Raw genomic sequence first — 25503 nt, 5'->3', positions numbered from 1 at the left:
CATTTGATCAAGCGAGTAATGTAAATCTTAATTATCACAGTAATAGGAATAATATAATAATTAGTATATTCTTATAGAAACTAAATTGCTTGCTAAAATTAACAACTGCATTAAAATATTTTAATATGTCACTGCAAAAACCTACCAAACAATCTTAAAATAATTTTACCTAGCTCCAAGGGAACATAAAATGAATATACAAAAGAATAAAGTAATAAAATATTTTAATGAACGCATATTTTATATTATACATCATACATTTTATTATATTACTAAGAAATATAATATAATTTGACAGTTGGCAAATTCACATTTGTTTAATTAACAGGTCTAAGTATACGCGTACAAACACATACTGATATTATGATATGACATAACAAACTCATTGGAATGTTTTTACTTATTTTTAACAACTTTGTTAAAAATATTCTATCAAAATAATAGGATACCTTATACTTAGTTATGCTCTTTCTATTTATTCAATAAAATATATGTTGCCTGAATAGAAGATAAACCCATAAATAATGAGCATTACAAATTCAAATATTCGGATAAATGGTTAAATTGGACAAATAATTATGCGCCCAACTAGGAAACTATTAGTCATTATTTTCAATAGGCATGTATAAGCCACTTAAAAGTAATTTTGGATTATTGCACAATTCATCAATTCCTTAAAGCTCAAATTTTTTTTAGGCAATGATTAGTTCAAGCGCTTATAAAGAAGAAAAGCGATTGTCCTATTACGTATTGTGTCAATTTTTAACTGCCACTTGATACAAAAAGTACATAAAATTTCTATATGACCTTTGCTTTACTTTTCGTGAAAATAAAAGCGTTAAAAATTTGTTGTTATTGTTGTTGTTGTTTTTTTTGTTTTTTTTTTTTTATTTATTTAAAAAATGCTACGCACAATTTTACCAATAATGAATATCACTAGAAATTTTACGATATTATCGGTGTGTGTTTGATTTGCTTATGCATTGCGAAAAGTGACGAGACAGATAAATAAACCGATGAACAAGTCATATTTTGCTTTTTGACAAAAAAAAAAAAAAAAAAAAAGGCTTTTGAATCAATTAACTAAATAGACAGAGAGATGAAATGATAAAGAAAAAGAAAAAAAAAAGAATGTTACTCGATATAAAAAGTAAAAATCGTACGAACATAACCAAGGAGTAGAAAAACTAAAATAACATCGCTATACTGCAAAACAATATTAATATCAATAAAATAATGGATGAATTGCAGACAAATATAATTTGATTATTGTATATACTGGAATTATATAGCACCCCCGCCCCCCCCCCATAGCGATTTACTGAAAGTAGAAGTTATTGATTTGATGTGAAAATTGAAATAATATTTCGATTTCGGTATAATAAAGCGTTTCGAAAGCTTTCAAGGCTTACTAATCTAATTTAGTACCTCTATATCTTCAATAAATTTTATAAATAGTTAAAAGATGGATTAAAAAAAAATACGATCTATTGTAAGAAAGCGTAAATCATTTACAGAATTTCAATCGTAGATTGTGCGTTTAAAGCATATCATTTATCTGCCATTTCGTTTCCGAATTACATAAACAAGAAAGTTTGTCATTACCGTTCTGTTATTGTTTTCGTAGTTGCTGTTGTTGTGTGATGATGTTGATATCATTAAGAAATAAAATAGCGCTACTCGATAAGCCGCATTTATCGTTTATCTTAATTTCAAGAAGCGTATGTGACGACATCCGTAACACCCAATCGAATAATACACAAAAATCAATATCACCCTGTCCCATTTTGGATATTTCTCGATAAAAACATTATCACAAACATACGTTACTTCGGCCAAATACCCTTTTTATAAATACGAATTTCAGAATTATTTAATTATTATATTACTCCGATATCTGCATTTCTTCGTCATTTCTCAAATCGCTCATTTTTAACTTTTAATACATTTGATATTGTGAAGAATTACTTTCATCATTACATGTATAAATGAATAAAATTACTCGTAAAAATGATGTCTCAATTGCATTATCTGAATTAAGAAAAGCTTAAATTTGATGCATTATTTGTTTGTTATTTTTAATCGAGTGCTTCTGAAATATCATAGTTCAAACAAATTGTTTTCATAAAATAAAACGTTGTATTTGAAATCATAAAGTATTACTATAACAATATAATGTAATAAACAGTAGATTAGGTATTATGATAATTTTGATACGAACGGTATCCATGGTCTGATTGGTTAATAAAACCAATCGATAATTTAATTGAATTTTCCTATACAGCTTTTTATAACTTTTTTGTCTTACTCTTTTTACATTTTCTTGTTTTGATCAGATAACGAATGATGCGATGAAATCGACGTTGGTTACGTTCCAACAAATATCGATTTTTTATATTAGTAAAAAATGCAATAACATTGAGCTAAAGTACTTTTTAAAAAGAAAAAGAAAAAATGCTCCGACCAACGTATTTTAAGCAATAACTTAATATGTAAATTATTCTACATTTTCTGTGCATTATTTTATCAGAAATATTTTCTTACCCTCTTTGCGTAAAATATAAGGACTTGGCTGAATATTAATTTGTGTTGATATGAATTAAAATTATTGAATATTAAATTACAAAATTCCTACAGACTTCGTGAAAATAATTTCTTAACAAAAATGTAATTTAATTGAATTTAGAATAAAACAAATAATTTACTCATTTAATAGGTACTCTTTTTTTTTCTTCTTTTTTTTTCTTTTTTTTTTCTAATCCAAGCTACAAGCATATATCGATAGAATAATTTATCTATTACTTTTAACGTAAGTTTATAAATCACTGGCAATTCCTTACTACATATCGAATGTTATGAAAAAGAATAAATAATGAATATTAATTTTTACTCAAAGATGAAAATGTTTCATCTTCAGAAGCAATAATTTGCTACTATAATTTATATCTTTGAATAGTGGATTCATTTAAAAATTCAATTTTCGAGTCAACAATTTCAGCAAATTCCTTGTAAATGACAAGGTAGAGCGGGGAGTGGAAAGTACAAAAGTGCAAACGCGTCAACATTAAAAATGGAAATATTTATCAAATACTCTCTCTCTCTCTCTCTCTCTCTCTCTCCTTATTTAATTTCACCTAGACGCAATTCCGTAGACTCTTATTTGGTGCAACGTCTAACTGATGAAACTACTTATCGCGATAATTTTTTGTATCAATCTCTCCTTACATGCATATTCCACACTTTTCGTTTTAGTTTTAAGCGCAATATTGGCTCGTAGCAGCAACGTATTTGTGTCATGCATCTTTTGCGTATTTTCTATCGCTAATTTAACTAATGATGCGTATGAAAAATTATTATAAGATTAATAATTTTGTACCATCTAAAAGGATAATATTTTATTATTTTTTTTTATTTTTTTTTTTGTAAAAATTAAATGCTAAATTCAACGCTAAAAGATTTTAATTAAATATCCAATTCCCAAATATTTTTCAAATATGATATATATTTTTCTAGACCTTTTTATATCGAAGGCTAATATTATTGCACCACACTGTCATTGAGATTAGTGCTTGAATCACTCCTACAAAAAGAGACACATGGAAGTGGAAACTAGTTTTATCGTAGAAAAGTTTTAACGTTTTATTACGGAAGTGACCTTTCAATATCATTCTGAATTACAGTATATATCTCGTGATTTTTATTGAAATTAAAAAATATATATATATATATATATATATAAACAAATTATTTGGCAGGTATTACCGTTCTAAATTAAATTTTACATTTTAAAATTTGGTTAGCAAGTGAGCAATAGCGTAGCGTTTATGTGCATAAAATTATATTCAAAAATTTGTTGTCTTAAAATATATACATATCTTGGAAATTTTTTAATCATAGTTTCATATTTGAAAAAACAATTGGAATGGTACTAGAATTATATGAAATAAATTTTTTTTTTCATATTATTTATTATAATTCGCTTAATAGCAAATTCAGATATTCGAAGCTTTATCAATTCCTGATTAAATGAAGAAAAAAACTTGAAAAATAAAATTTAAACTAATTCTGTATTTACAATCTAATTGAAAATAATATATTTTAAAATAACTCGACCTTTCTTTGCCTTAAACAGATTGATTGAAATAATGCAAATTACTATTATTCTTAAATAACTGTCATAATTTATTTAAAAATAGTCTTTTTTTTTCATCCTATAAAAATCGTGATTTTTATTTTTTAATTTATACTTTTTTTTTTAACTTTATACACAATAAGTATTTATTAAATTATTGAAGCTCCATTTCTTTCCTTTGAAGCTACCATATAGTTAATTCTTTCATACAACAGTTTGACATGTAACTTACAAGGACAAAATGTTTATTTTCAATATATCATTTGTATAATAATATTGTGAATGTATACAATTAATTTTAATTTACTGAATAATGTCACTAAATAATAATATAACATTAAATATACAATCACTAATATATTACTATGAATTTTAAAACAGTGCGTGTTTAAAAACCAATAAAATATGTTAAATATTCATTAATCATTAATTTCGTACGTTTAAATGACACCGTAGTCTTTATATTTAAAAACAAGCGAACAAATACAATAATCAAATAGATTATTCAATAGTATTATTTATATTTTTTCAAATTCAAATTAAATTCTATTATTTCAAACTAATAGATCAAGCAAATAAACTTTGTACAACTAATTCTCCGTTTTCTCAGTAAAAACATTTTATTTTATTTTCATCAAAGGTTGTTCAACTATATATATATATATATATATATATATATATACACAATAAATTTAATAATTAACACCACTACACGATTGTCCTGTATATATTTATCTCTTAAGAATAAGTTTAACTAATTAATTTATTATTTTTATCGAATGAAACTTGTAAATATGTTTCTGTTATTATACATTCACAGAGAATATAGCAATCTATTGTTTCACATACATCTAAAGTTCTTTATACTAAGTGGACATTGACCTGCCAAAGCTAAGCAATAAAATGATCATTTTTAACATTAAATTATTGCTCGAGGCCATTTGTATTAATGGTAGCTTTATAATCTCTCTTCATTACTTAACAATATTACTTAAGTAATGATATTATATTTTATGACGTTGCATTAAAAGTGGGCTCTTTAATATAATTGATGTGAATCACATGCATTTATTAATAATAAAATTCTCTATGAATATTTGAAATTTTGAAGAATTTAATTAGTTTAATGTAATTTGATTATTATACGATTTATGTTCGTTACGCTTGTATTTATTTACAATAGTGCCGTCCTTCATTATTATTTTTTCATAAGAATTTCATTAATGTGAAATGACGTACATGAAAACAGTTTAACAAAAAAATAAAATAAAATAAAATAAAATAAAAAATAAAATAAATTAAAGATAAAATAAGATTAACTTAATTCACTCTATTCTTTTAGCAAGAACAAAAATAAAAATATACGACGTGTTAATACCATTTTAAAAAGTAGTCTTGCCCAGAAACAAGTGCAATGGTGTGATTGAAATTATGTTCCTATTAGATCTTATAATAAACTATTAGTATTACAGTTTTATTATATAATAGTATATAGTATTATATAATATATATAATAAAATATATAATATTATATAATTATATAATAATACATACTATATAGTATTATAGTATTATAGTATTACAACAAATAGTAATTAAATTATAAAACTATTGGCTGGTAATTCTAATCGAAATATCGTATTGAAAATCGATGCAATATCTATCTTGAATTTTATGAAGAAAAATGCATCCAATTTATAAAAACAATATAATTGTATTATATTTAATTTACCTCGATTGAATGAGTGAAAATTATGTAAATGACAATCAAGTCTTATCAGCTTTTATACACCATCAAAAATTGTACTAAATATATAAATAATAAATTATTGATGTCCACGTACACCATGATAAAAGAAATTCCATAAAAATTATTGATTTAAATTTGCTATTAACGTAGATTTTATTATTGTTCGATAACTTACGCTTAAAATATCTGATTGAGCTGTTGAGAAGATTATTTTAAAAAATTACGTACAATTATCGGAAAAATAATTAAATATTTTAATCGCATAATGAAAATAGTCCGGAGATAAAAAAAGGTAAAATATAATTTTTAAGTACATATTAATATTAGCCTCTCTTCCATCTATACAAGGATATACATTTTTAAAAATGTATTCTATTCTTAGACGGATATCCTTAGACTAAAATCATCCATGCATGCATTATCTGAAATATATGAATAACATAGCATTGATATCCATCGCTATATGATAATGATACCATATGCATTCATCCTACCTACATGGATCGTAAAATTCTTTATAACATTTCTCATATATTTTATGTTTCATGCTATTAGGTGAATGAGACTTTAGTAATGCAAAAATAATATCAAAATTAATTGAAGATTAAAAATATTTTAAGAATTGATTAAAAGAAAGAATGAAAGAAAGAAAGAATGTTGAAATAAAAGCCTACTTTATTATCTAAACAATATATTACAATATTATTTCATTTTATTAAATGCATTTAACAAAGAAAAATTTTTAACGTACATTATTCATAAGTAATACAGTTTACATTGACTACGGTCTACGGCGTTGCTTTAACAATCTTCTCCATCGTTAATCCCTATTTATTTTTTTTATAGCCAAACTATGCCAATTTATATAATGTTTCGACTTAAGCTTCCAAGGCCCATTAAATACGACAAGAGAGGATTATAAAGACAGTGTTTAGACTTATTTCTTGCACTTTAAAACACGAATTTTAAATCACATTTAACATTTTTAGCTTATCAGTAATATTATATTATCGGTACTATTAATACGGCGTTGGTTAAGCAAAACATTGTAACATTACTCGTAAAATAAGATCTTTTTTATCAAGTTTATGAAAATATAAGCCAATTACAAGCATATATATATATATATATATATATATATATATATACATATATATCGACATTTGATATTTTTTATTAGGAATTCGGTATACAATGTAGAATTAAATTTCTTCATAAGCATTTTAATAAAAGTGAATAATAGAAATAGTAAGTATATAAATCATTGTCCATTCTAACGATAATTTATCAACAATCGGTAGAAAATTTGTTATCGGTATGATTAATATTTTATGCACATGAAAATCAAGCTTAACTTACTGATATATTGTTGTTAATTAAAATTGTTATATAATTTATTCATTTCTATTAGAAAATAGTAAATATAGAATTTATTTCAAATACATTCTGTATAATGACGAAAATATATACTTGATCATTATATTTCTTATAACTATTATAGCAAATAAATATCTTGTAGAAATACATAATTTTTAATTATCTAATTAAATTAAATTGTCGTGTGTACTATGGGGTAAAGTTAAAAATGCAATTTTATTTTATTGCTTAAATGAACTGTAAACAACTGAAAATTGATATGATTCAACTTACAATAAACATTAGTACGATATGAAATTTATTATATTTTACTTACATAAAAATAATGTTTTGTATTGTTTATTGTAAATTGTTACATACTATACTTGTACTATAATACTGTACTTGCATTTTATTAAACTTTATTTATTTAATAAAAAAGAATCGTTAATGAAAAATGTAACTTTTAAAAAGAAAATAGATAATTAGAAAATTGATTTATGTAAAATGTTTATACTGAAATTTCTTCTTCGTTCTTAGAAATTGGATAATTAATGTTTTCAAAGTAAATTACTAGACATTATCAACGTATACGAATACTTTGCACTTTTTATCTGCTTTTAAGCACGTTTTGTACTTTCGTTGATTATTATCAATGATTATATTCGAAATTATTATTAATTATCAATTAAACAAATATCTGATTAATACCACATTACAGAAAGAATAATTTAATTGATTAATAGTAATTATGGTATTATTAGAGCAACGAAACTAAGTTAAAAAAAATGTTGCATAAAGTATAGAAAAGCTTAAATGTAAATCATTAATGAGATTGTAAATAAGAAAAATTTATTAATAAATTAAATATATTTCGTATATCAAATGTGTCTAACTTATAATACTATAACTTTATGGTTGAATAGTTTTGTTTTTTTATTTGTTATTTACCAAATTCGTAAATTCTTTATATATCAAGCATTTTTAAATTGTTCGTTTGAAATTTACTCAAAATCATTACTTAAGTTACACAAAAAGTCATAAATAAGCAAGATAATCTATACTAAACAAAAAAAATACGAACGTTATTGAATAAAACAAAAACATAAAACATTCATCCAAATCTTAATTAACACTAAAAATCTTCAAGTTTTTCGTATACGTAAATTGTGCTATTATGAAAAATGTTAAATGAGAATATGTTTATTGTGAAAATTGTAAATTAAGTAAACTTGTTCTGACAATTATAAATAAACAGTTGAATAATTGAATCATCTTATTTATAATTTTATATATTTTAATTTTATTTTTCAGTAAATCGCCTTTTCCCACGTTTAATGAATAATATCTTAACTTTCTTTATTGTATAGCATAATATTTATTGCTTATTACAGTGGTTGCAATATGAGCATTAACATAATATTAAAGATGAAAACAAAAAAAAAAAGGATAGAAAAACACATTCTTCTCCCGCACTGTAAAATTAATGATTAAATTATAAAATTCTTGGTAATCCAAATTCATTTAATATCTCTATTTATGTGAGCCTATAATTACATTGCAATGTTTTTTTTTTTTTTTTTTTTGTTGATTGCGTTAATGCAAAACGTAATGTCGTGGTATTTATTTCATTAACGCAAATCAGTTACATCTCGTATACATACGTATGCGTGCACATGCTCTGACTGCATGAATTATCGATCGATTATCGAATGGAGTTACAATATTCCTGAATGTCAGTGTCATTTATATCTCAACTCGTGACACAATCATCGCAAAGGAGAGCTCCTTAGTCAACCGCAAGAGCAATCTTTATTTACGTACAAAAATCAACAAGACTCATTATGTGAATATAATAATATATGTTAACTGTATCATCCATTATCGTCCCATTAATCTCGTTATTTTTCAATTAATAAAAGGTCGTATGCATAAAAAATTGCAGCGACTTTTATATCCTTACTCTAAGTTTGTAATTATTATTCCCCTTTGTAGTATATAGTTAATTAATTCCCTTGTTTTTATTCGAGCCCTTAATTATTAAAGTCAACTTTTCAATTGCACAGACCATATATACAAATGGTGTGAAAGGCGAAATAACAGACCAATTAAGACTTTTCAATTAATTCGATTCTATAATATGTATATATTGCACCTCTCTACGTAAACAATAATTTAATTTTACACTACTAATTTTACAAACATACAAAACGTTATTTCAAATGCTTCTTTTATTTATATATAAAAAAAAAAAAAAAAAAAAAAAAAAAAAAAAAATGTAGACAAATTTATAGTTGTTGCATTAAATAAATTAGTACGTTAGTACGTAGGTTGCCGATAATTATAATAAATTTTAATATTTCTATACTAATTTGCTCGATTGTTCCCCATAATTTCAAAAATTCAGATGTTTCTTGTATTCTTAATTCTTGAAGAACTTTATATTAAGGCAATTTTACTCTCCCACATGATTTGAGATTAAAATTTGCTGTGATGTAAAATAAATTATTTTAACGGTATTCGTTAACATTATTATTATTATTGACTCGATTCACAATTTTATCTCCATGTCAATTTCCTCTCCGATAACATCAACATGTGAATATTAATTAAAAAACAATGAACTACTAACAATAGGATCCCAATCTAATATTTTATTTTGAAAAGTGAAACTACATTGTTATACTCAAAATATTGTAAATGAAATTGTTAGTTAACAAACGAAATTATTTATTTTTCTTTTTTTCACGATAGTTGACAAACGTCATTTTTGTTTGATACGAATGTTAAATAAAATATATTGCATTAATATAATCCAAAGAAATATAATTTACTAATAATCATAAGAAAAAAGAAAGAAAAAAAGGAAAAAACGAAAGAAAAAAACAGCATTTTCATCGCGGGACGTATTGATGATATTCAATCTCAAATTGTGTAAGATAACGAGAGAGAAAAACTAAAGAGTTGAACGTTTTTAAAATTCTAAATTTTAATATTGAAATAAACTTCGAAACTTCATAGACAAGCTGTTATCATAAAACTGTACTTTTTATTTAATTGACATTGAATTAATTGAAGTAGGCAAATTTTTCATTAATTGAAACTCGAGATTAGTACATAAAGTACAATACAATCAAAAGTGAATATAAATAAACCAGTTGTGTATCGAGCTTTATTTCAGTATAATAAACACTGGAAATTTATAGATAAATAATGCCAACAACACAAGACAATAATTTGTTACCAATAGATCATCATTTATGCGTTGGTTTATTTTATAATTGTGCGCGTTTCGCGTGAACTATCACGTGAATTGTCACTAAAATACAAAAGATCCAGAAAGGAAGAAAAGAAATTTAAGAGATCGAACGACTTAGGGGCGAGTGTTTAGCCATTACTTTATATAACGATTATCACCATTCCAAATACAAATGAACGACGAAGGATGAAGTTTATAAGTGCCTGGCAATTTCAAGTCCCGAGCAATTAAATTTCACGAAGATAGAAACATTGTCGAACATTCTTATAAACATAAAATCAATTATGCAGAAGCAATTAGGCATAAAGAAAACGATAAGATACGAAATTTTGTTTAAACGAAATAGTCGTTTAAGCGATTGATAATTCATGTGTGACTTTGTGGCATTAAAAACTTTCTTATTAACGAACTCGGGAGAACGGGAAGTGATGTTATCTTGAAAGAATAGATTTTGTAGTACGTAGGATAAAATAAGTGCGCTATATTGGCCTGCTGCTGAGCCCAGTGCTGCTCTCCTCCAATCGATCGTCATCGAAGCCTTTATTCTCTCTTTCGTAGGTGGCACTCGATAATTAGCCCAATTTCGGTGTTGGCCATCCGAGCGACACATAACCAAGGACGCACAAAGCCTCTCCGCTGCGTTTGCGATCTCATCCGCGCGCGCGCCTCGCGCCCACACACACACGCACACGAAGCGAGAAAAGAGAAAATCGAGGTGTCTTCAGACGTCTCTACTACGGCGTCACCCTCGCCAACGTCTCTGTCTGTCGGGTTACTACCGAGTTACCGACAGCGGTACATGAACAGGCAAATATACGATCGAGCCAAAGATGATGGGTAAATCCTTACATAGCAATTCTCTTCTCTTTGTTTTTTTATCTTTTATCTCTATCTTAATTCCCATAATAATTATTCTATACTAAATTATGAATATATATATATATATATATATATATATATATTTATATATATATTTATATATTTATGCATTTTTTATTTTTTTATTTTTTTATTTATTATTATTATTATTATTATTATTATTATTATTATTATTATTATTATTAGTATTCATTTATTTGAGTGACTCGTGTTTAATGGCACTATGATATCTATATACGTTGTCTTATAATTTACATAAATTATACGCAGCAACAATGTGTGTGCGTGTGCGTGTGCGTTGTTTGTTGTTATTGTTTGTTGTTTGTTGTTGTTGTTTGTTGTTTGTTGTTGTTTGTTGTTTTGTTGTTGTCGTTGCAATTGTTGTTTTTCTTCTTATTATTAATTATCTATCATTACTAGTTTAAAAAAATAAATAAATAATAAATAAACATACTGTCTTTCCTTCTCACTTCCATTTATTTTACTATTTGTTTCTTTATTGTGGAAAGAATTGCTATTCATAAAGTACGTTATAATTTGTATCTTCAATTGTAATGTTGCACTATCCCGGAATAATGTTTTTTTTTTTTTTTTTTAAACTTATACTAGCAATGTGAGAAATATTATATTTCTCACCTTCGTACGAAATAGAATACATACATTTATAATAAATACAAAATTATATAATAGATATAATTTTATAATAGATATATATATATATAATATATAATAAGATAAATAGAATAGATACAAAATCGTACTTAAAACTTCGGCTCTTGCTGAAGTTCGTACTGATAAATATATATTAAATTATTTAATTAAAGACTAAATTATTATAATGAAGTGCTTGATTGTCGGCTTTTTATATTTAACGAATAATATGAGATATAGAGTGACTGTTCTCGATAGTTAAATAAACAAAAAACAACAAAAAAAAAACAATTTTTAAGTCATACGTTGATTCATATCTCCTCGAAATAATACGTCGATAATAATAATAACGTTATAATTAAATGATTACGTGAGTGCTTCGTTTGAAAATTTCATTTTCCTCTAAAATCATGAACAAGTGAGAATGGATTTTTTTTTATTTTTATTGATATAATATGAACAAATTATGAAATGAGAAATGAAACAAATTAATTTCAAGTTTAATAAAAATATTGTAAAAGTAAACTATACCCAGAAATAACAATGTTTCACTTATTTGCGATATTTTCATAATATTCTTATTTGCGATATTTTCATAAAAAAAAAAAAAAAAAAAAAAAAAAAAAAAAAAAAAAGACCATTCAACCTTATTTCCAACATTAGAAATACTGATATTAATTTTTTTTTTTTTTTTTTTTTTTTTTTTTTTTTATTTTTTTTTTTTTTTTTTTTTTTGTATCATTTCAATAGTTTCATTTATCTTACGAAATACCGGTTTATATTAACGAATATTCCTGGAATGTCAATATTAATTACAGTTATCGAATAAAGAAATAAAATAACTTTAATACTGTCTTAGATCCACTATGTTTAAAAATATAATTACTACTCGTATTCAAAAATATACGATATTTACGTATCATAAGCTTAAGGTATTATTTAAAATAGCCGTCATACATTTATTATATTTTTTGGCTTGTATTTTTACATTAGTAATAATAATTTATCAATTTACCATTGCGAATATTGAATAATCTATTCGAAAGCTCTAAGAACGTGCAATAAAGGTACAATATTATAACGAATAATTTCTTTAATAATTGTTTTGTCTGTACAGCGATGAATCGATATCTATTATTATCTGTAGTAGTTATTTATCAATACAACACCGAAAGCTTAATAAATACTCTTTTCTTAATTTATATATTAGAACTTTTTTCTCAAAATTTTTCTCTTTTACTTTCAAATAAATGTGTGCACATTTAGTATTTAATATTACTTCAATATTATCATAAAATTCACGAACGTACTATACGTAAATTACGCATGATATAATGTTTAAAAAAAAAAAAATTACTTTTCTTCTTATATCTTTAATGAGTGCTCGTAATAATAACATTTGTCTTTTTATTTTATTTATTTATTTATTTATTTATTTAATTTTTTTTCTTTTTACTTAATGATGACACAAAGCGTTCCTTCGATAAACATTACCTTTTAATAGATGCCAATTTGTCTTTCGTTTAAAAGCTCATTCTCTGTTTTACGAGTGATTAACAATAAACTATTTAAAATTAGTTACCGCTACCACTGTAATGCTCGAGTTTAGCATTCCTTATGTAATTGAGTAGCCTACATGTAAAACAACAAGTATAAAATATAGACACGAGCAAATAATTAATCAGCAATTCATACTCGCTATGTAAATAATGGTATTTCTCAAAAGTACGCATGACTATTAAGGAAACATTGGTGTAATATATTTTTCTGTTTTCTTAAAATTATCAATGCCATCCAAATATATGTAAAGAAAATTTTGCTTTTTTAAAATCTTTTCATCTGTATTATTGAATTACGTATCAGATTCACCTTGTGATCGCAGACGGATACTCATAAATTCTACAAAACATAAAATCGTATAAGCGAAAGAGCGTTTTTTCTCATTCGTTTAGTTATATTTGTAAGTGTTTTGATTTTTTTGTGTGTGCGCGCGTTTATTAGTTTGTTTGGTTTAATCTCTCACCGCCTCTAGTGAACAATAAAAAGGATATCCTTCGTTAAACAAAAACAAAACAAAAAACAAAACAAAAACAAAACAACAAAACAACAACAAAAATCACATAATGGCATAAAGAGATAGTAGTAGATAGTAATTTATAATTAATTATCAAATTTCATTTCACTTACGCTAGAATCGTAATTGTCATTTTACTTTTATTTATTTATTTGGTTATTTTCCATCGGGGATATATTCAACGCGTATGTATGGAGAATATAAACGCCTGATTGAACGGTAAACAAAGTGACACATCGCAGCTAATCGTTAAACATTCTCAGCGACGAACGTGAAACAGATGCAAATTTTAATCCTCGGCTTGATTCGCAAACGACGAAGATTTGCGTGGAGCGTTCGCTCGGCCGCTAATAATCAATTAATGTTGCTCTCTCGGGCCCCGACGCTGCGTCTCCTACACATTGACTGCCTTTTCATTTATTTTCCAATTCAGCGCCGCATTCGCCTGGCTTTTCCGTCTACTTATTCACTGCCTCCCGTCCACTCCACCGCCCACCCCGCCATCCCCACCATCCCCACCATCCCCACCATCCCCACCATCCCCACCACGATCGTTCATTGCGAATGAGCGTTTGTTGCTGCACGATGAATATCCATACAAGATACTTCGCTCCGCGGGAAACTCAATTTTGCATTAAAGCTTCGCTTTAAATATTTGAAAATAATAGAGACGACACTGCGCAGTCTCGGGCCTGTAGGATACGGTACGGCAATTGCGATAAATACAAAATGGCTTAGCGCTCGATTCTGCGGTTTAAATTTGTAAAACATTATAATTAATAATAAAATTTTCACTGTACATGTTTACTCTTCAAATTGCTTGTTGGAAATGAATTTGGATATTAAAATTCTTCAATGATGAGTGATCAACGATATAATTATCGATCATTAGGCTCCAATTAACTTATTAACTTATTAACGATATATCCATTATGATTTGATTTCGTTAAAATTACGGCAAAATAAGAAAAACGATTGATTTCTACACTTTGGACTTATTTATTATTTTATGTATTGTCACTTCTCCTACAATACTATTAAAGTATTTATGATAAAACGTTGTTATACAGCTTATTACACTGAAATGAGCCGTCGTATAGTATGAATCGTATTGCTATTGCAGAGCTAGAAATACGTTTGAACGTCTATTATCCAAAATCTCGATGAAAAGTATCGTTTTCAATAAGAAAAAAAGAAACTTCAATAAGCAGACAATTCCATTACAGGTCGTTACGTTTAGCCTTAATTTTTTAACGCTCGTAATGTAGGACAAATGCAGTGCGAGTCGCAAGCGTGCAACAGCACAAAAGAAGATAAAAAAAAAAAGAAAGGAAAGAAAAAAGAAAGAGAGAGAGAGAGAGAGAGAGAGAGAGAGAGAGAGAGAAGGTGCGTGTGAGTAAGTAAGGGACAGGAAATATGAGCGAATCCAGTGAGTATTAAAGCATTCGTGTTAAGCCGAGAGAAGAGAGAAAGAATGGTTGTGGAAAGTGACTAGTATTTATCTGCTCAGCTGTTCTGCGTTGAATGTTTATTTGGACTTAGCAACCCTAGGAATTCCAATATGTCTTCTCCCCCTAATATATATACCTTCGTGCTCAAGAATGCACATATTTTTATCCATCATTTTTTCTCTCTCACTATTCTATATGTTAATCGTATAATAACCATTCATGCGCCCATGATAATGCAAATGTTTTTGAAATAATGAATTTAACTGTGAGTCAAAGTACATTGTTCGCTTGATAATAATAAGCTGTGGGGAATATTTTTGCAAATTGCACTTATCGTTAATGATATTGCGATAATGTACTCTCCGACGTATTAACATTTACGAAATCAAATATCTTTCGTATTTATTTGATAATGGTATAATTGATTTAAATTGAAAATCATAAGGGGTGTTTGTTAGGCAAAATTTGGAATTCTATCGTCAATTACATCATCAATTTTGAAGAAATAAACTACAATATGAATTACTTGATTTTAGATATTTTATATAGTTCACTGTAAAATACATTTATTATTCTAAAAAATATTAAAAAGATAAGAAACAAGATAAAAATACCATCTTCAAGTTGTATTCGTAATATAAAGAATATCTAAGCATGGAGAAGTTAAATACGTTTTATGAAATGTAGTAGTCAGTCTTGATCGAGTGTCCTGCTAATCGGAAATTCTTCTTGGCGAGTCTAATCTCGTTTACATCCCTTAATTTAAGTTAGACATTAAAGAGATAAAAATAAGCAAACACAATGGACCCAAAAAAAAAAAAAACAACAAAACAAAAAAAAACAAAAACAAAAACAAAAACAAAAAACAAAAAAAAAAGATAGAAAGATACGGGTGAGAGAATCAAGTATAAAACATGCGTGTACTACTACTCAGATTTAAAAAACCATGTAGATTAATTTAGCAGCGCATTACACTTGTTCTCTCGTTCATTTTTTCTTGGCTTCTCCATTTTCATCACGAGCACAAGCTTCGCTTCGCACATGCTGTATTCATTAGACGATAAAGGTATATAGTAGAAGAGATCCTACTTGTTAAGAGGATTGGGCGACATCGCTGCACATCTCTCTTCTTTGCGTTTTAAAAGCATCTTTGCGCGAGATTAATTCAAAACAGCCGAAGATTCAATGAAAGCTTGACAGCTTGCAATGATAAAATACTTTAAAGCTTGAAGCACGCGTGCTTCAAAGTCAATACATTCGAATTTTATTGTTGCCCATATAATTACACGAACGTTTCTCTTTTTTCTCCCCCTTTTTCCTTCTATCTTCGCCTTACTAGTGCATTAACTACAATATCCATTGAAATGTATTATAAAACAGATAATTACATTATGCTGATCAATTAAAAGATTTCTCTGGACTATTATGGATTGATTGATTGGCAGTGAAATTAATAATACTCGCGTTTAGGGTTGTTTTTTTCTTGTTATTTTTTTTTTTTTTTTTTTTTTTTTTTTTAAACTTTTTAATTTGTAAAATCATTAAGCACTGAGACTAAAGAAACTAATGTTTAAATACTCATTTAATGAAAATTTAGTTTGATCGTTGTTTCTTTATTATTCCATTACATTCCATTAATTAGAAATACCTTGATTTTAATTTTTGTACATATGCATCTTATTAAATATCTTAGTATAACCCACGTTAAACATAAATATAGTTTTACTATTAAAAATTTCATATTATTTTTCACAATTTATTCAATGCACTATATTATAAAATTAATAGAACATACAAAGTAAAAATAATAATAAATTTTTTAATATATTAAATTCAAATATAAATCATTAATAAGCAAAATGTAGCAGAGAAACTCTTATCTTAAATAAGTGACTAGAACAAATGATTGTCGCATCTTAATTTTTTACCTTAAACTTTTTAGTCGCGAAAATTTTTCTTTCTTTGCCTATTCCCGTCGCCTATATTTAGGCATTGCACTCTTGTTTTTTTTTCTTTTTTCTTTTTTTTTTATTGGCAGTTTTATATCATATTGCATAAAATATTGACAAAAAGTATGAAAAAAAAGTTCTAAAAGTATGCCTCTGTAAAACACGCCTCTTTTGCGCCTTCATACTATGCTCATGAATAAACCATAGAATAACCTTACACACAATTGCATTGATTGTTAGATTTTTTTTCCTACGATTGAATTCCACGATTTAATTCCAATCTCAATATCTACATTTTTGAATTCTTAATTATCATTAACATGACTAACTGTGTCAACGTGAGAATAATATCCTAGAATTAATATGGTATTACTTGCGTGTAAGCTTCATATATATAAGGTTCATGATGTATTTAATATGTCTTACTGCATCTACAAGTTTGCCGACAGCATACTCATTAATAGTATATTTGCATAAAAAATGAAACTTGAAAAATAAATCTTTCTTAAATTCTGCTGGTAACAAGATCCGTTTCAATCTGTCTTAATTCAAATAAATAAACGATATTTAATATTATCAATACGAATGTAAAAGCATTTAAATTTTATGTACTCGAAAACGACCACTTTTCAACAGAAAAAAAAAAAAAAAGGGCAAAAAAACAAAAAAATCCCAAAGAAATAAAATTAAAGTATAGTTTACTATGTGTCGATCGCATACGAAAGCGAATGTATTCTTGAAAATTTTGCTTCTGCCACGTTAGGTTTCTATTACTTTATCTAATACCATATTTTGAAAAAGAATATTTCAACTAAATTCGCATAGTTTTACCAAAATTGTTATAATTCTATTTCATAAAAAAAAATTCATACATATATATATATATATATATATATATATATATACATTCAACTTTGTAGATAAATTTGCGTACTACATTTATGATCAATTTAATGAAAAAATTTCCTTTTATATCTAATAATATCAAAATTTAACTATTTCTTTATACTATCTTAATATATCATTTCATTTCATTTATTTCAATAGTATTTATATTAATTATAAAAATAATCGACAGATTGGATAATTAATTACATTATTGTAACAAAAAGTTTTCAAAATAGGCGATATAAATTTAATACGATATTTTAGTAATTAATAAAAAATATGAAAATTCTTTACTTACTTTAATATTCTAGGCTAATTTTACATTTTAATCAGTATATCAGTAAACCTTATTGATGAATATGATATTTAATATCTAAATTATTATTAAAAATCCAATCAATTTTTGTTAATTATTGAATTTTTTTTCTTTTTTCTTTTCTTTTTTTTTATTGTATAAAGGTTATAAATGAAAATTCTGTTTAGTTATATACAAAAAAATACTTATCCATCCAAATATCATAATATTAAAAAATAAAAAATATAAATCCTGTTCATACATTTTATCGATCGTGTAATTTTAAATATACTTTATTAGGGATGAAGGTGTAATCTATTTTCTATAATAATCTATAATAATCTATTTTTGTAATCGATTCATAGATTCGCATTACAAAGTGATTTATAAATAAGTTGGTTGTACAATTGTTAGACCAGAGGTATTTGATATTTTAACTGTATGAATTATACACTAAGATTCTAATATTTTATAATAAATGAATTGGCTTTTATCCATAATAAGATATTCCTCGTTGTGAAATACTATCGAGTAACAAACGATGCCGGCAATATATTTCATTTATAACGAGGCTGAATTTCCTATACGATTAATTATATACAATAATCCGTTAGATAAATAATATCAAAAGGCTAATTCCTTATTATTATTGTTGTTGTTGTTGTTGTTGTTGTTGTTGTTGTTGTTGTTATAATTATTTTATCGCTACTATTGAAAATGATTCTAACTCGGTTAAAATGCTGTTGTAAAATGTTAACGTAGAGTAGTTAGAACTTAGAACACGTGTCCAATAATAAATATCTGAACGTCTTTTGTGCTTTGACGCTTCTAAATTTATTTCACATAAATTGTAATGAAGAATAAAGAAAATAAATGAAACTGATAAATTAAAAAAATATAGGTTTATTTCTGCCGAGCCCTTAACTATCGTTATCATTGCATCAAGTAGCGTATTATTTAAAAACATTCGTAGTTTATTAACGGACGTTTAAGATTCACAGAACCGGTTATTGTTAACGAACAACGCGTTATCATTGCAATAAACCATTATAATCCTTTCTTATTATTATTATTATTATTATTATTGTTATCATTATTATTATTATTATCATTATCATTATCATTATTATCATTATCATTATTATTATTATTATTATTATTTATTTTTTTTTTTTTTTTTTTTCAATAAACGACAAAAAGGGTAGAATAAATGCATGCATTTATTACAATAAAATCAGCCTCTCCATTATAAAACACGAATGCGTTTTTGAAAGGAACTTTAACGGCAAAATGCAATTGCGCACATTCGTTCATCAATTTATGCGTCGCGATCTCTCGAGTGCGTAGAACTTAATAAGAAAAATCAAGGAAGCGAAATTGCGAATTAACTAAGAATGCCGTATCTGCTTTCCCTTTGCGCAGAAGTCACGCCGTCGGAGCAGGAGGAGCTGTTCATCCGGAAGTTGCGACAATGCTGCGTGATTTTCGATTTCGTAGATCCGGTCGCGGACCTTAAGGGCAAGGAGATTAAACGGGGCACCCTTAATGAGCTCGTCGAGTATATAACAGCGGGCCGAGGGGTCCTCACCGAGCCAGTCTACCCCGAAATCATCAAGATGGTAAGTTAATATCAGCTCTGTCTGCTCTCGCTCTACTTCGACTTTGCTCACTCCTTTCCCCGGTGCTCCCGCCAATAATAAATTCCTTCGCGATTCAACTGAACGCGGCCTATATTCTAGCAAACTTCAGACTTTATTCAGCCAAAAGCAAGTTTATTTGCAATTGGCTATGCATTTTATATTTTGCGCTATCATTAACAATGCAATTTTCACGGTCTTCGCAATTACTTATTTAAAATTAAGCGTCGAGATAAAATTATTTATACGTTCAACCTTTCCCCCTCACTCTGCGCATTATCATTAACCCAAGACAATTGACGACATACTCCTTTAAATTGCCTGAATATTATTTATAATTTAACATCGACTTTTTCATTCGCTTCCGAAAAAATACATTTTATGATAATAGTCGTGTAAAGCATTAGGCTTCGTTAATCCACTTGAAGTGCGTAATTTTATCGAAATTATGAAAAATATGAAGAAAAATAAAAGACCGCTCATATTTATAAACGTCCAATTTGTAAATGATTAGAATTTTACTTAAAATACTTACTTAATTGTCATTACATTAAAACTTTCCGCTCTTTCGGCCCTTCATAACTAATATGATAAAGCACAACAGAGCACATCGAGCTTACGAATGGCAATTGTTTTTACTTGATCGATCGTAAGGCATTTGATTAGAATTAGTATGTTGAAGCGTCACGATCGTCATTGAGAATGAAATTTTGCCTGGAATCTTAAGTGCTGAAAAGTAAAACATTCCTCTTGCTTTTGTAAGCCATCACCGTGCACATTAATTGTAACTGTACAATAAAATTTTCATATTAGATAATTCAATTGCACGCGCCCTTATTCACTTCAATATCTAAATATTACTAAAACTTTTATTTTTCATGGCCTCCTCACATTTACGATAAGAAGCAAATTATTGATAATATGTTAAACGCTATGACTGCATTACAAACTGGTAATTTTCATTTACAAACAATTAATCGGGTATAAATAGCTCGATAAATAAACATCGTTATATCTTATAACAATGCGCCGAAGATATAAGACTGTCCAATGGCTTTTGTTAGATTTATAAACAAATCGGGAAATTGGAGGAGCATAATGATTTATCGTTAACCAATAAAAGTTACAACTCGTTGAAAATGTATTTAGTGACGGTAAAATGGAGCGAGCGACAGCTCCATGCCATTTCATATATCTCTGGTGAACTCGACATATGCAAAACCCACTTACACTTGTACATTACAACAAGCGTTCTATTAAACTCCTCTGCTCCTTATTTTTCTATTAGATTGGATTTTCTCAGCTTATAATATACGTTTAGAATATTCGTAAATAATCAATTTTTTGTTATTAAATTTACAATTCCTGAATGCACAGCTGAAGAACGTCATTCGAAATTGAGACCCTTTGATTGCGCAATAATCAATGAATCATTTATTTCAATATAAATTATATAAAATAAATAAATAATACCTAGGCTTAATGTGTAATAATAATCGATAGAATGTATAATGACGCATGGTATGTATCTATTATGTACATTCATCAAATATGTAAATTTCATATTATCATATTTCGTTTTATTTCATTAACAAAACTATTTAAAGTGTCAAAAAACATTTTCACGTACCACAATATATATATATATATATATATATATATATATATTATAATAGTAATAACAATAGTAATAATAGAGTCAAAATTTATTAGATTCTTTTAAAACTAAGGAACATGTTTGATAATAATTTGATTAAAAAGATTATAAAATATCGCACTTGCATTACAAAATATTAAACAACCAATCCTTATATCCACAGATTTCGGCAAACATATTTCGTACTTTGCCACCTAGTGAAAATCCAGATTTCGATCCTGAAGAGGATGATCCAACACTGGAGGCGAGCTGGCCCCACCTTCAGCTGGTGTACGAGTTCTTTCTCCGTTTCCTCGAGTCTTCGGAATTTCAACAGAACGTTGGGAAACGAGTGATTGACCAAAAATTTGTTTTACATGTAAGCTACGAAAATATCTTTAAGCGCATACGGATTTAGTTTGCAATTTTTTAACTGTTTGCCCAATAAATTGAAGAAATTATTAACATTTGCACTTTTTTTAGTTGTTGGACTTATTTGATTCGGAGGACCCAAGAGAGAGAGATTTTCTAAAAACCGTCTTACATCGTATCTACGGGAAGTTCCTTGGCCTTCGAGCCTTCATACGCAAACAAATCAACAACATCTTCCTCAGGTAATTTTATGAATTACACGGATGATCGATACAATATATATATAAATGATCATTTTATTAAAGGAATTATCAATATATTATAATCTATTTATAATTAGGTTTGTATACGAAACGGAACATTTCAACGGAGTCGCAGAACTTCTAGAAATATTGGGCAGCATTATCAATGGCTTTGCTCTGCCTCTCAAAGTCGAACACAAGCAATTTTTGGTCAAGGTAAATCGTCGTTTATCATCGTTATCGGCAATTAATAAATAAATAAAAAAAAAACAATTAAAAATAAATAAATAAACCTATTGCTATGAATCAGTGTAAATAGAAATGAATACCGAGCACACTAAAGTAGTTTATAAATAAATTTGCAAACACATATAATACGATAAGTATTTTGGAAATTTTCATAATATTAATTATGTCGACTATAGGAATAAGTATTTAAGCATATTTTTATTCGCATGACTGAAAAGGCTTGGATATACTTGGACAATTAATTAGTACGATAAAAATCAACTCACGATAATAAGAGATATAATAAGAATAAGAGCAGCGATGTAATTAGTTACTTAACATTTACTACTAAACTAGCTGATTAAATAGTTGCGAAGAAACGTTCGAAGTAAATTCTACGTTAAATGAAAATCAGTTTTTAATGAGAGAAGGGGGCGGCGGCGGTGGGAAAAAGACAATGAAAAAACGTTATAATCCTTGTCCAATATACACCGGCCGTGTCAATCAATTAAACGAAATGATAAAATAATAAAGTTCTACGACAATTGACAAACAATGTTTCGCAGGTGCTGTTACCACTACATAAGGTTAAGGGTTTATCGTTGTACCACGCACAATTAGCATACTGTGTGGTACAATTTCTCGAAAAGGACGCTACATTAACGGAACCTGTTGTGCAAGGACTTTTAAAATTCTGGCCCAAGACATGTAGCCAGAAAGAGGTCATGTTCCTGGGTGAAATAGAGGAGATTTTGGATGTCATAGAACCTAGCCAATTTGTTAAAATCCAAGAGCCTCTATTCAGGCAAATCGCACGTTGCGTTTCATCTCCGCACTTTCAGGTTTACATCATTCTAATATGGCCCCAATGCTTTATCGCTTTAACGAATAAATGAGCACGACTGACTGATATTTCATTTTCCTCAGATCGCAGAGAGGGCACTATATTTCTGGAATAACGAGTACATAATGTCGCTAATCGAAGAAAATAACCAAGTAATAATGGGTATAATGTTTCCAGCACTGTATAGAATAAGTAAAGAGCATTGGAATCAGACGATCGTAGCGCTCGTTTATAACGTACTCAAAACATTTATGGAAATGAACACCAAACTCTTTGATGAACTTACTGCCAGTTATAAGTCTGAGAGGCAAAAGTATGTAACACGTAACTCTGATAATGCCACTAATATTGCTTTTCCCCCATTGCACGGCATTATATTTCAAACTGGCTATCATCTTGACGTAATTCAATTTTCGCTCAATTTACATACAATGCTCTGCAAATATAATTAATCCATAGTTTCGAGCAAATCACTTATTTACTGAGCTCGTAATTAATTATGTTGAAGCTCGATAAGCGGGTATTAAACAATTTGAGAGCATTGTCAAGATATTCGAATGTACTTTTTAATTTTAAACATTGTCAAAAACATCGATTATCCCATGTTTAATTTCATGAATTTCATAATCAGTCACCACAATTTGGTAAATTATTGTATCAAGTGAAATTTTTTAAACATATATTGAAAAGGTATTTCACGTTGAATATAATAGTCTATAAGTTTAATATGCAAAATAAATTATACAAATCCGAATAATTTTTAAACATTACTTACAATGATCAAAAAAAAAAAATTTCTTTTAATTTTGTGTGTGTGTGCGTGCGTGTGTGCGTGCGTGTGTGTAACTAAATTAATTTTAAATAAATCTTGACGGATCCTTATTTCATATTGAAACACAACGATTGATGATTAAAACAAATATTAAAGTTCGTAAGGAAGGCGCAATCATACACTCATAAAATAAATTTTTTTTTTTTTTTTAGAGAAAAAAAGAGAGAAAAGGAAAGGGACGAGCTATGGAAGAAATTAAATGAGCTGGAAATAAAAAGACGTCAACCTCATATAACACCACCAACAAATAGTCCAGTTCCTGCCTCTACTACACCTGCGACGCGTGCCCGCCCTTGAGCTGGTAAATCCTTAATTATGAAATTTATAGTCCTTATGGCACAAGGCTTTGAATGCTCTTACACTGTTTCACACCATATATATTTTTCTTTATAAAAAGAAAAAAAATTTGAAAAAACAAACATATTATTGAGAAATGACAGTTTTTGGTGATTTTATTTATTTCAAAAATGATAAATTACCTGTTATTTAGTATTGAAAATAAAAAAATTACCAAGTATTTGGTTCAGATAGAGAGGTTTATTATATATATATATATATATATATATATATATATATCATATAGACATTTGTTTAAGTATTATTAAAATAATACGCTTAAATGTGTGTATATGAAAGCTACGTTTGCGTGGATATTTTTTAACGATTTTATATTTGATTTTTATTGTATAATAAAAACTTATTTAAGAAAGATAAAATTGAAGAGGCATTTTTTAGTTGATAGATTTAAAAAAAGAAAAAAAGAAAAAAAGAAGAGAAAAAATCTATGTATTCGAACGTTATGTGTTATATCATAAAAATGTAAAAATTCCTAATTATCAGTTCATCGGCATTACTGTCATTCAATAAATATTATCACAGATCGTTGTTGTTATGTCTATTAAATGCTTTTGAACTTTCAGTGGAATGTATATTCGATACAGCGTACGTCATTGTTTCATTAATTTCTAATTTGTGAATAAACATTGGTGAAAAGTAACTAGTTAGTAAGAAAATAAATACTTATTATT

General features: G+C 27.2%; 1 protein-coding gene across 3 annotated transcripts in view; it reads left to right on the top strand.

Moving 5' to 3' along the window:
* wdb (serine/threonine-protein phosphatase regulatory subunit widerborst) overlaps positions 1-25503 on the top strand; it is a 55872-nt gene that overhangs the window by 30020 nt on the left and 349 nt on the right. For 2 of the 3 annotated variants that reach the window (XM_011498177.1, XM_011498176.1), the window contains 7 exons: positions 20107-20303; positions 22142-22336; positions 22441-22571; positions 22670-22787; positions 23366-23641; positions 23727-23956; positions 24628-24776. In XM_011498177.1, the coding sequence (XP_011496479.1) occupies positions 20107-20303; positions 22142-22336; positions 22441-22571; positions 22670-22787; positions 23366-23641; positions 23727-23956; positions 24628-24772 (1292 nt within the window). In that variant the 3' untranslated portion in view covers positions 24773-24776. Of the gene's footprint in view, positions 1-11055; positions 11335-20106; positions 20304-22141; positions 22337-22440; positions 22572-22669; positions 22788-23365; positions 23642-23726; positions 23957-24627; positions 24777-25503 lie in introns of all 3 variants that reach the window. The other variant, XM_011498178.1, reaches the window with a different exon arrangement.

Source organism: Ceratosolen solmsi, unplaced genomic scaffold, assembly GCF_000503995.2.
Source record: "Ceratosolen solmsi marchali unplaced genomic scaffold, CerSol_1.0 scaffold14, whole genome shotgun sequence".
In the NCBI taxonomy this organism is placed as follows: Eukaryota; Metazoa; Arthropoda; class Insecta; order Hymenoptera; family Agaonidae; genus Ceratosolen; species Ceratosolen solmsi.
This window is presented reverse-complemented; position numbering and strand designations above follow the sequence as displayed.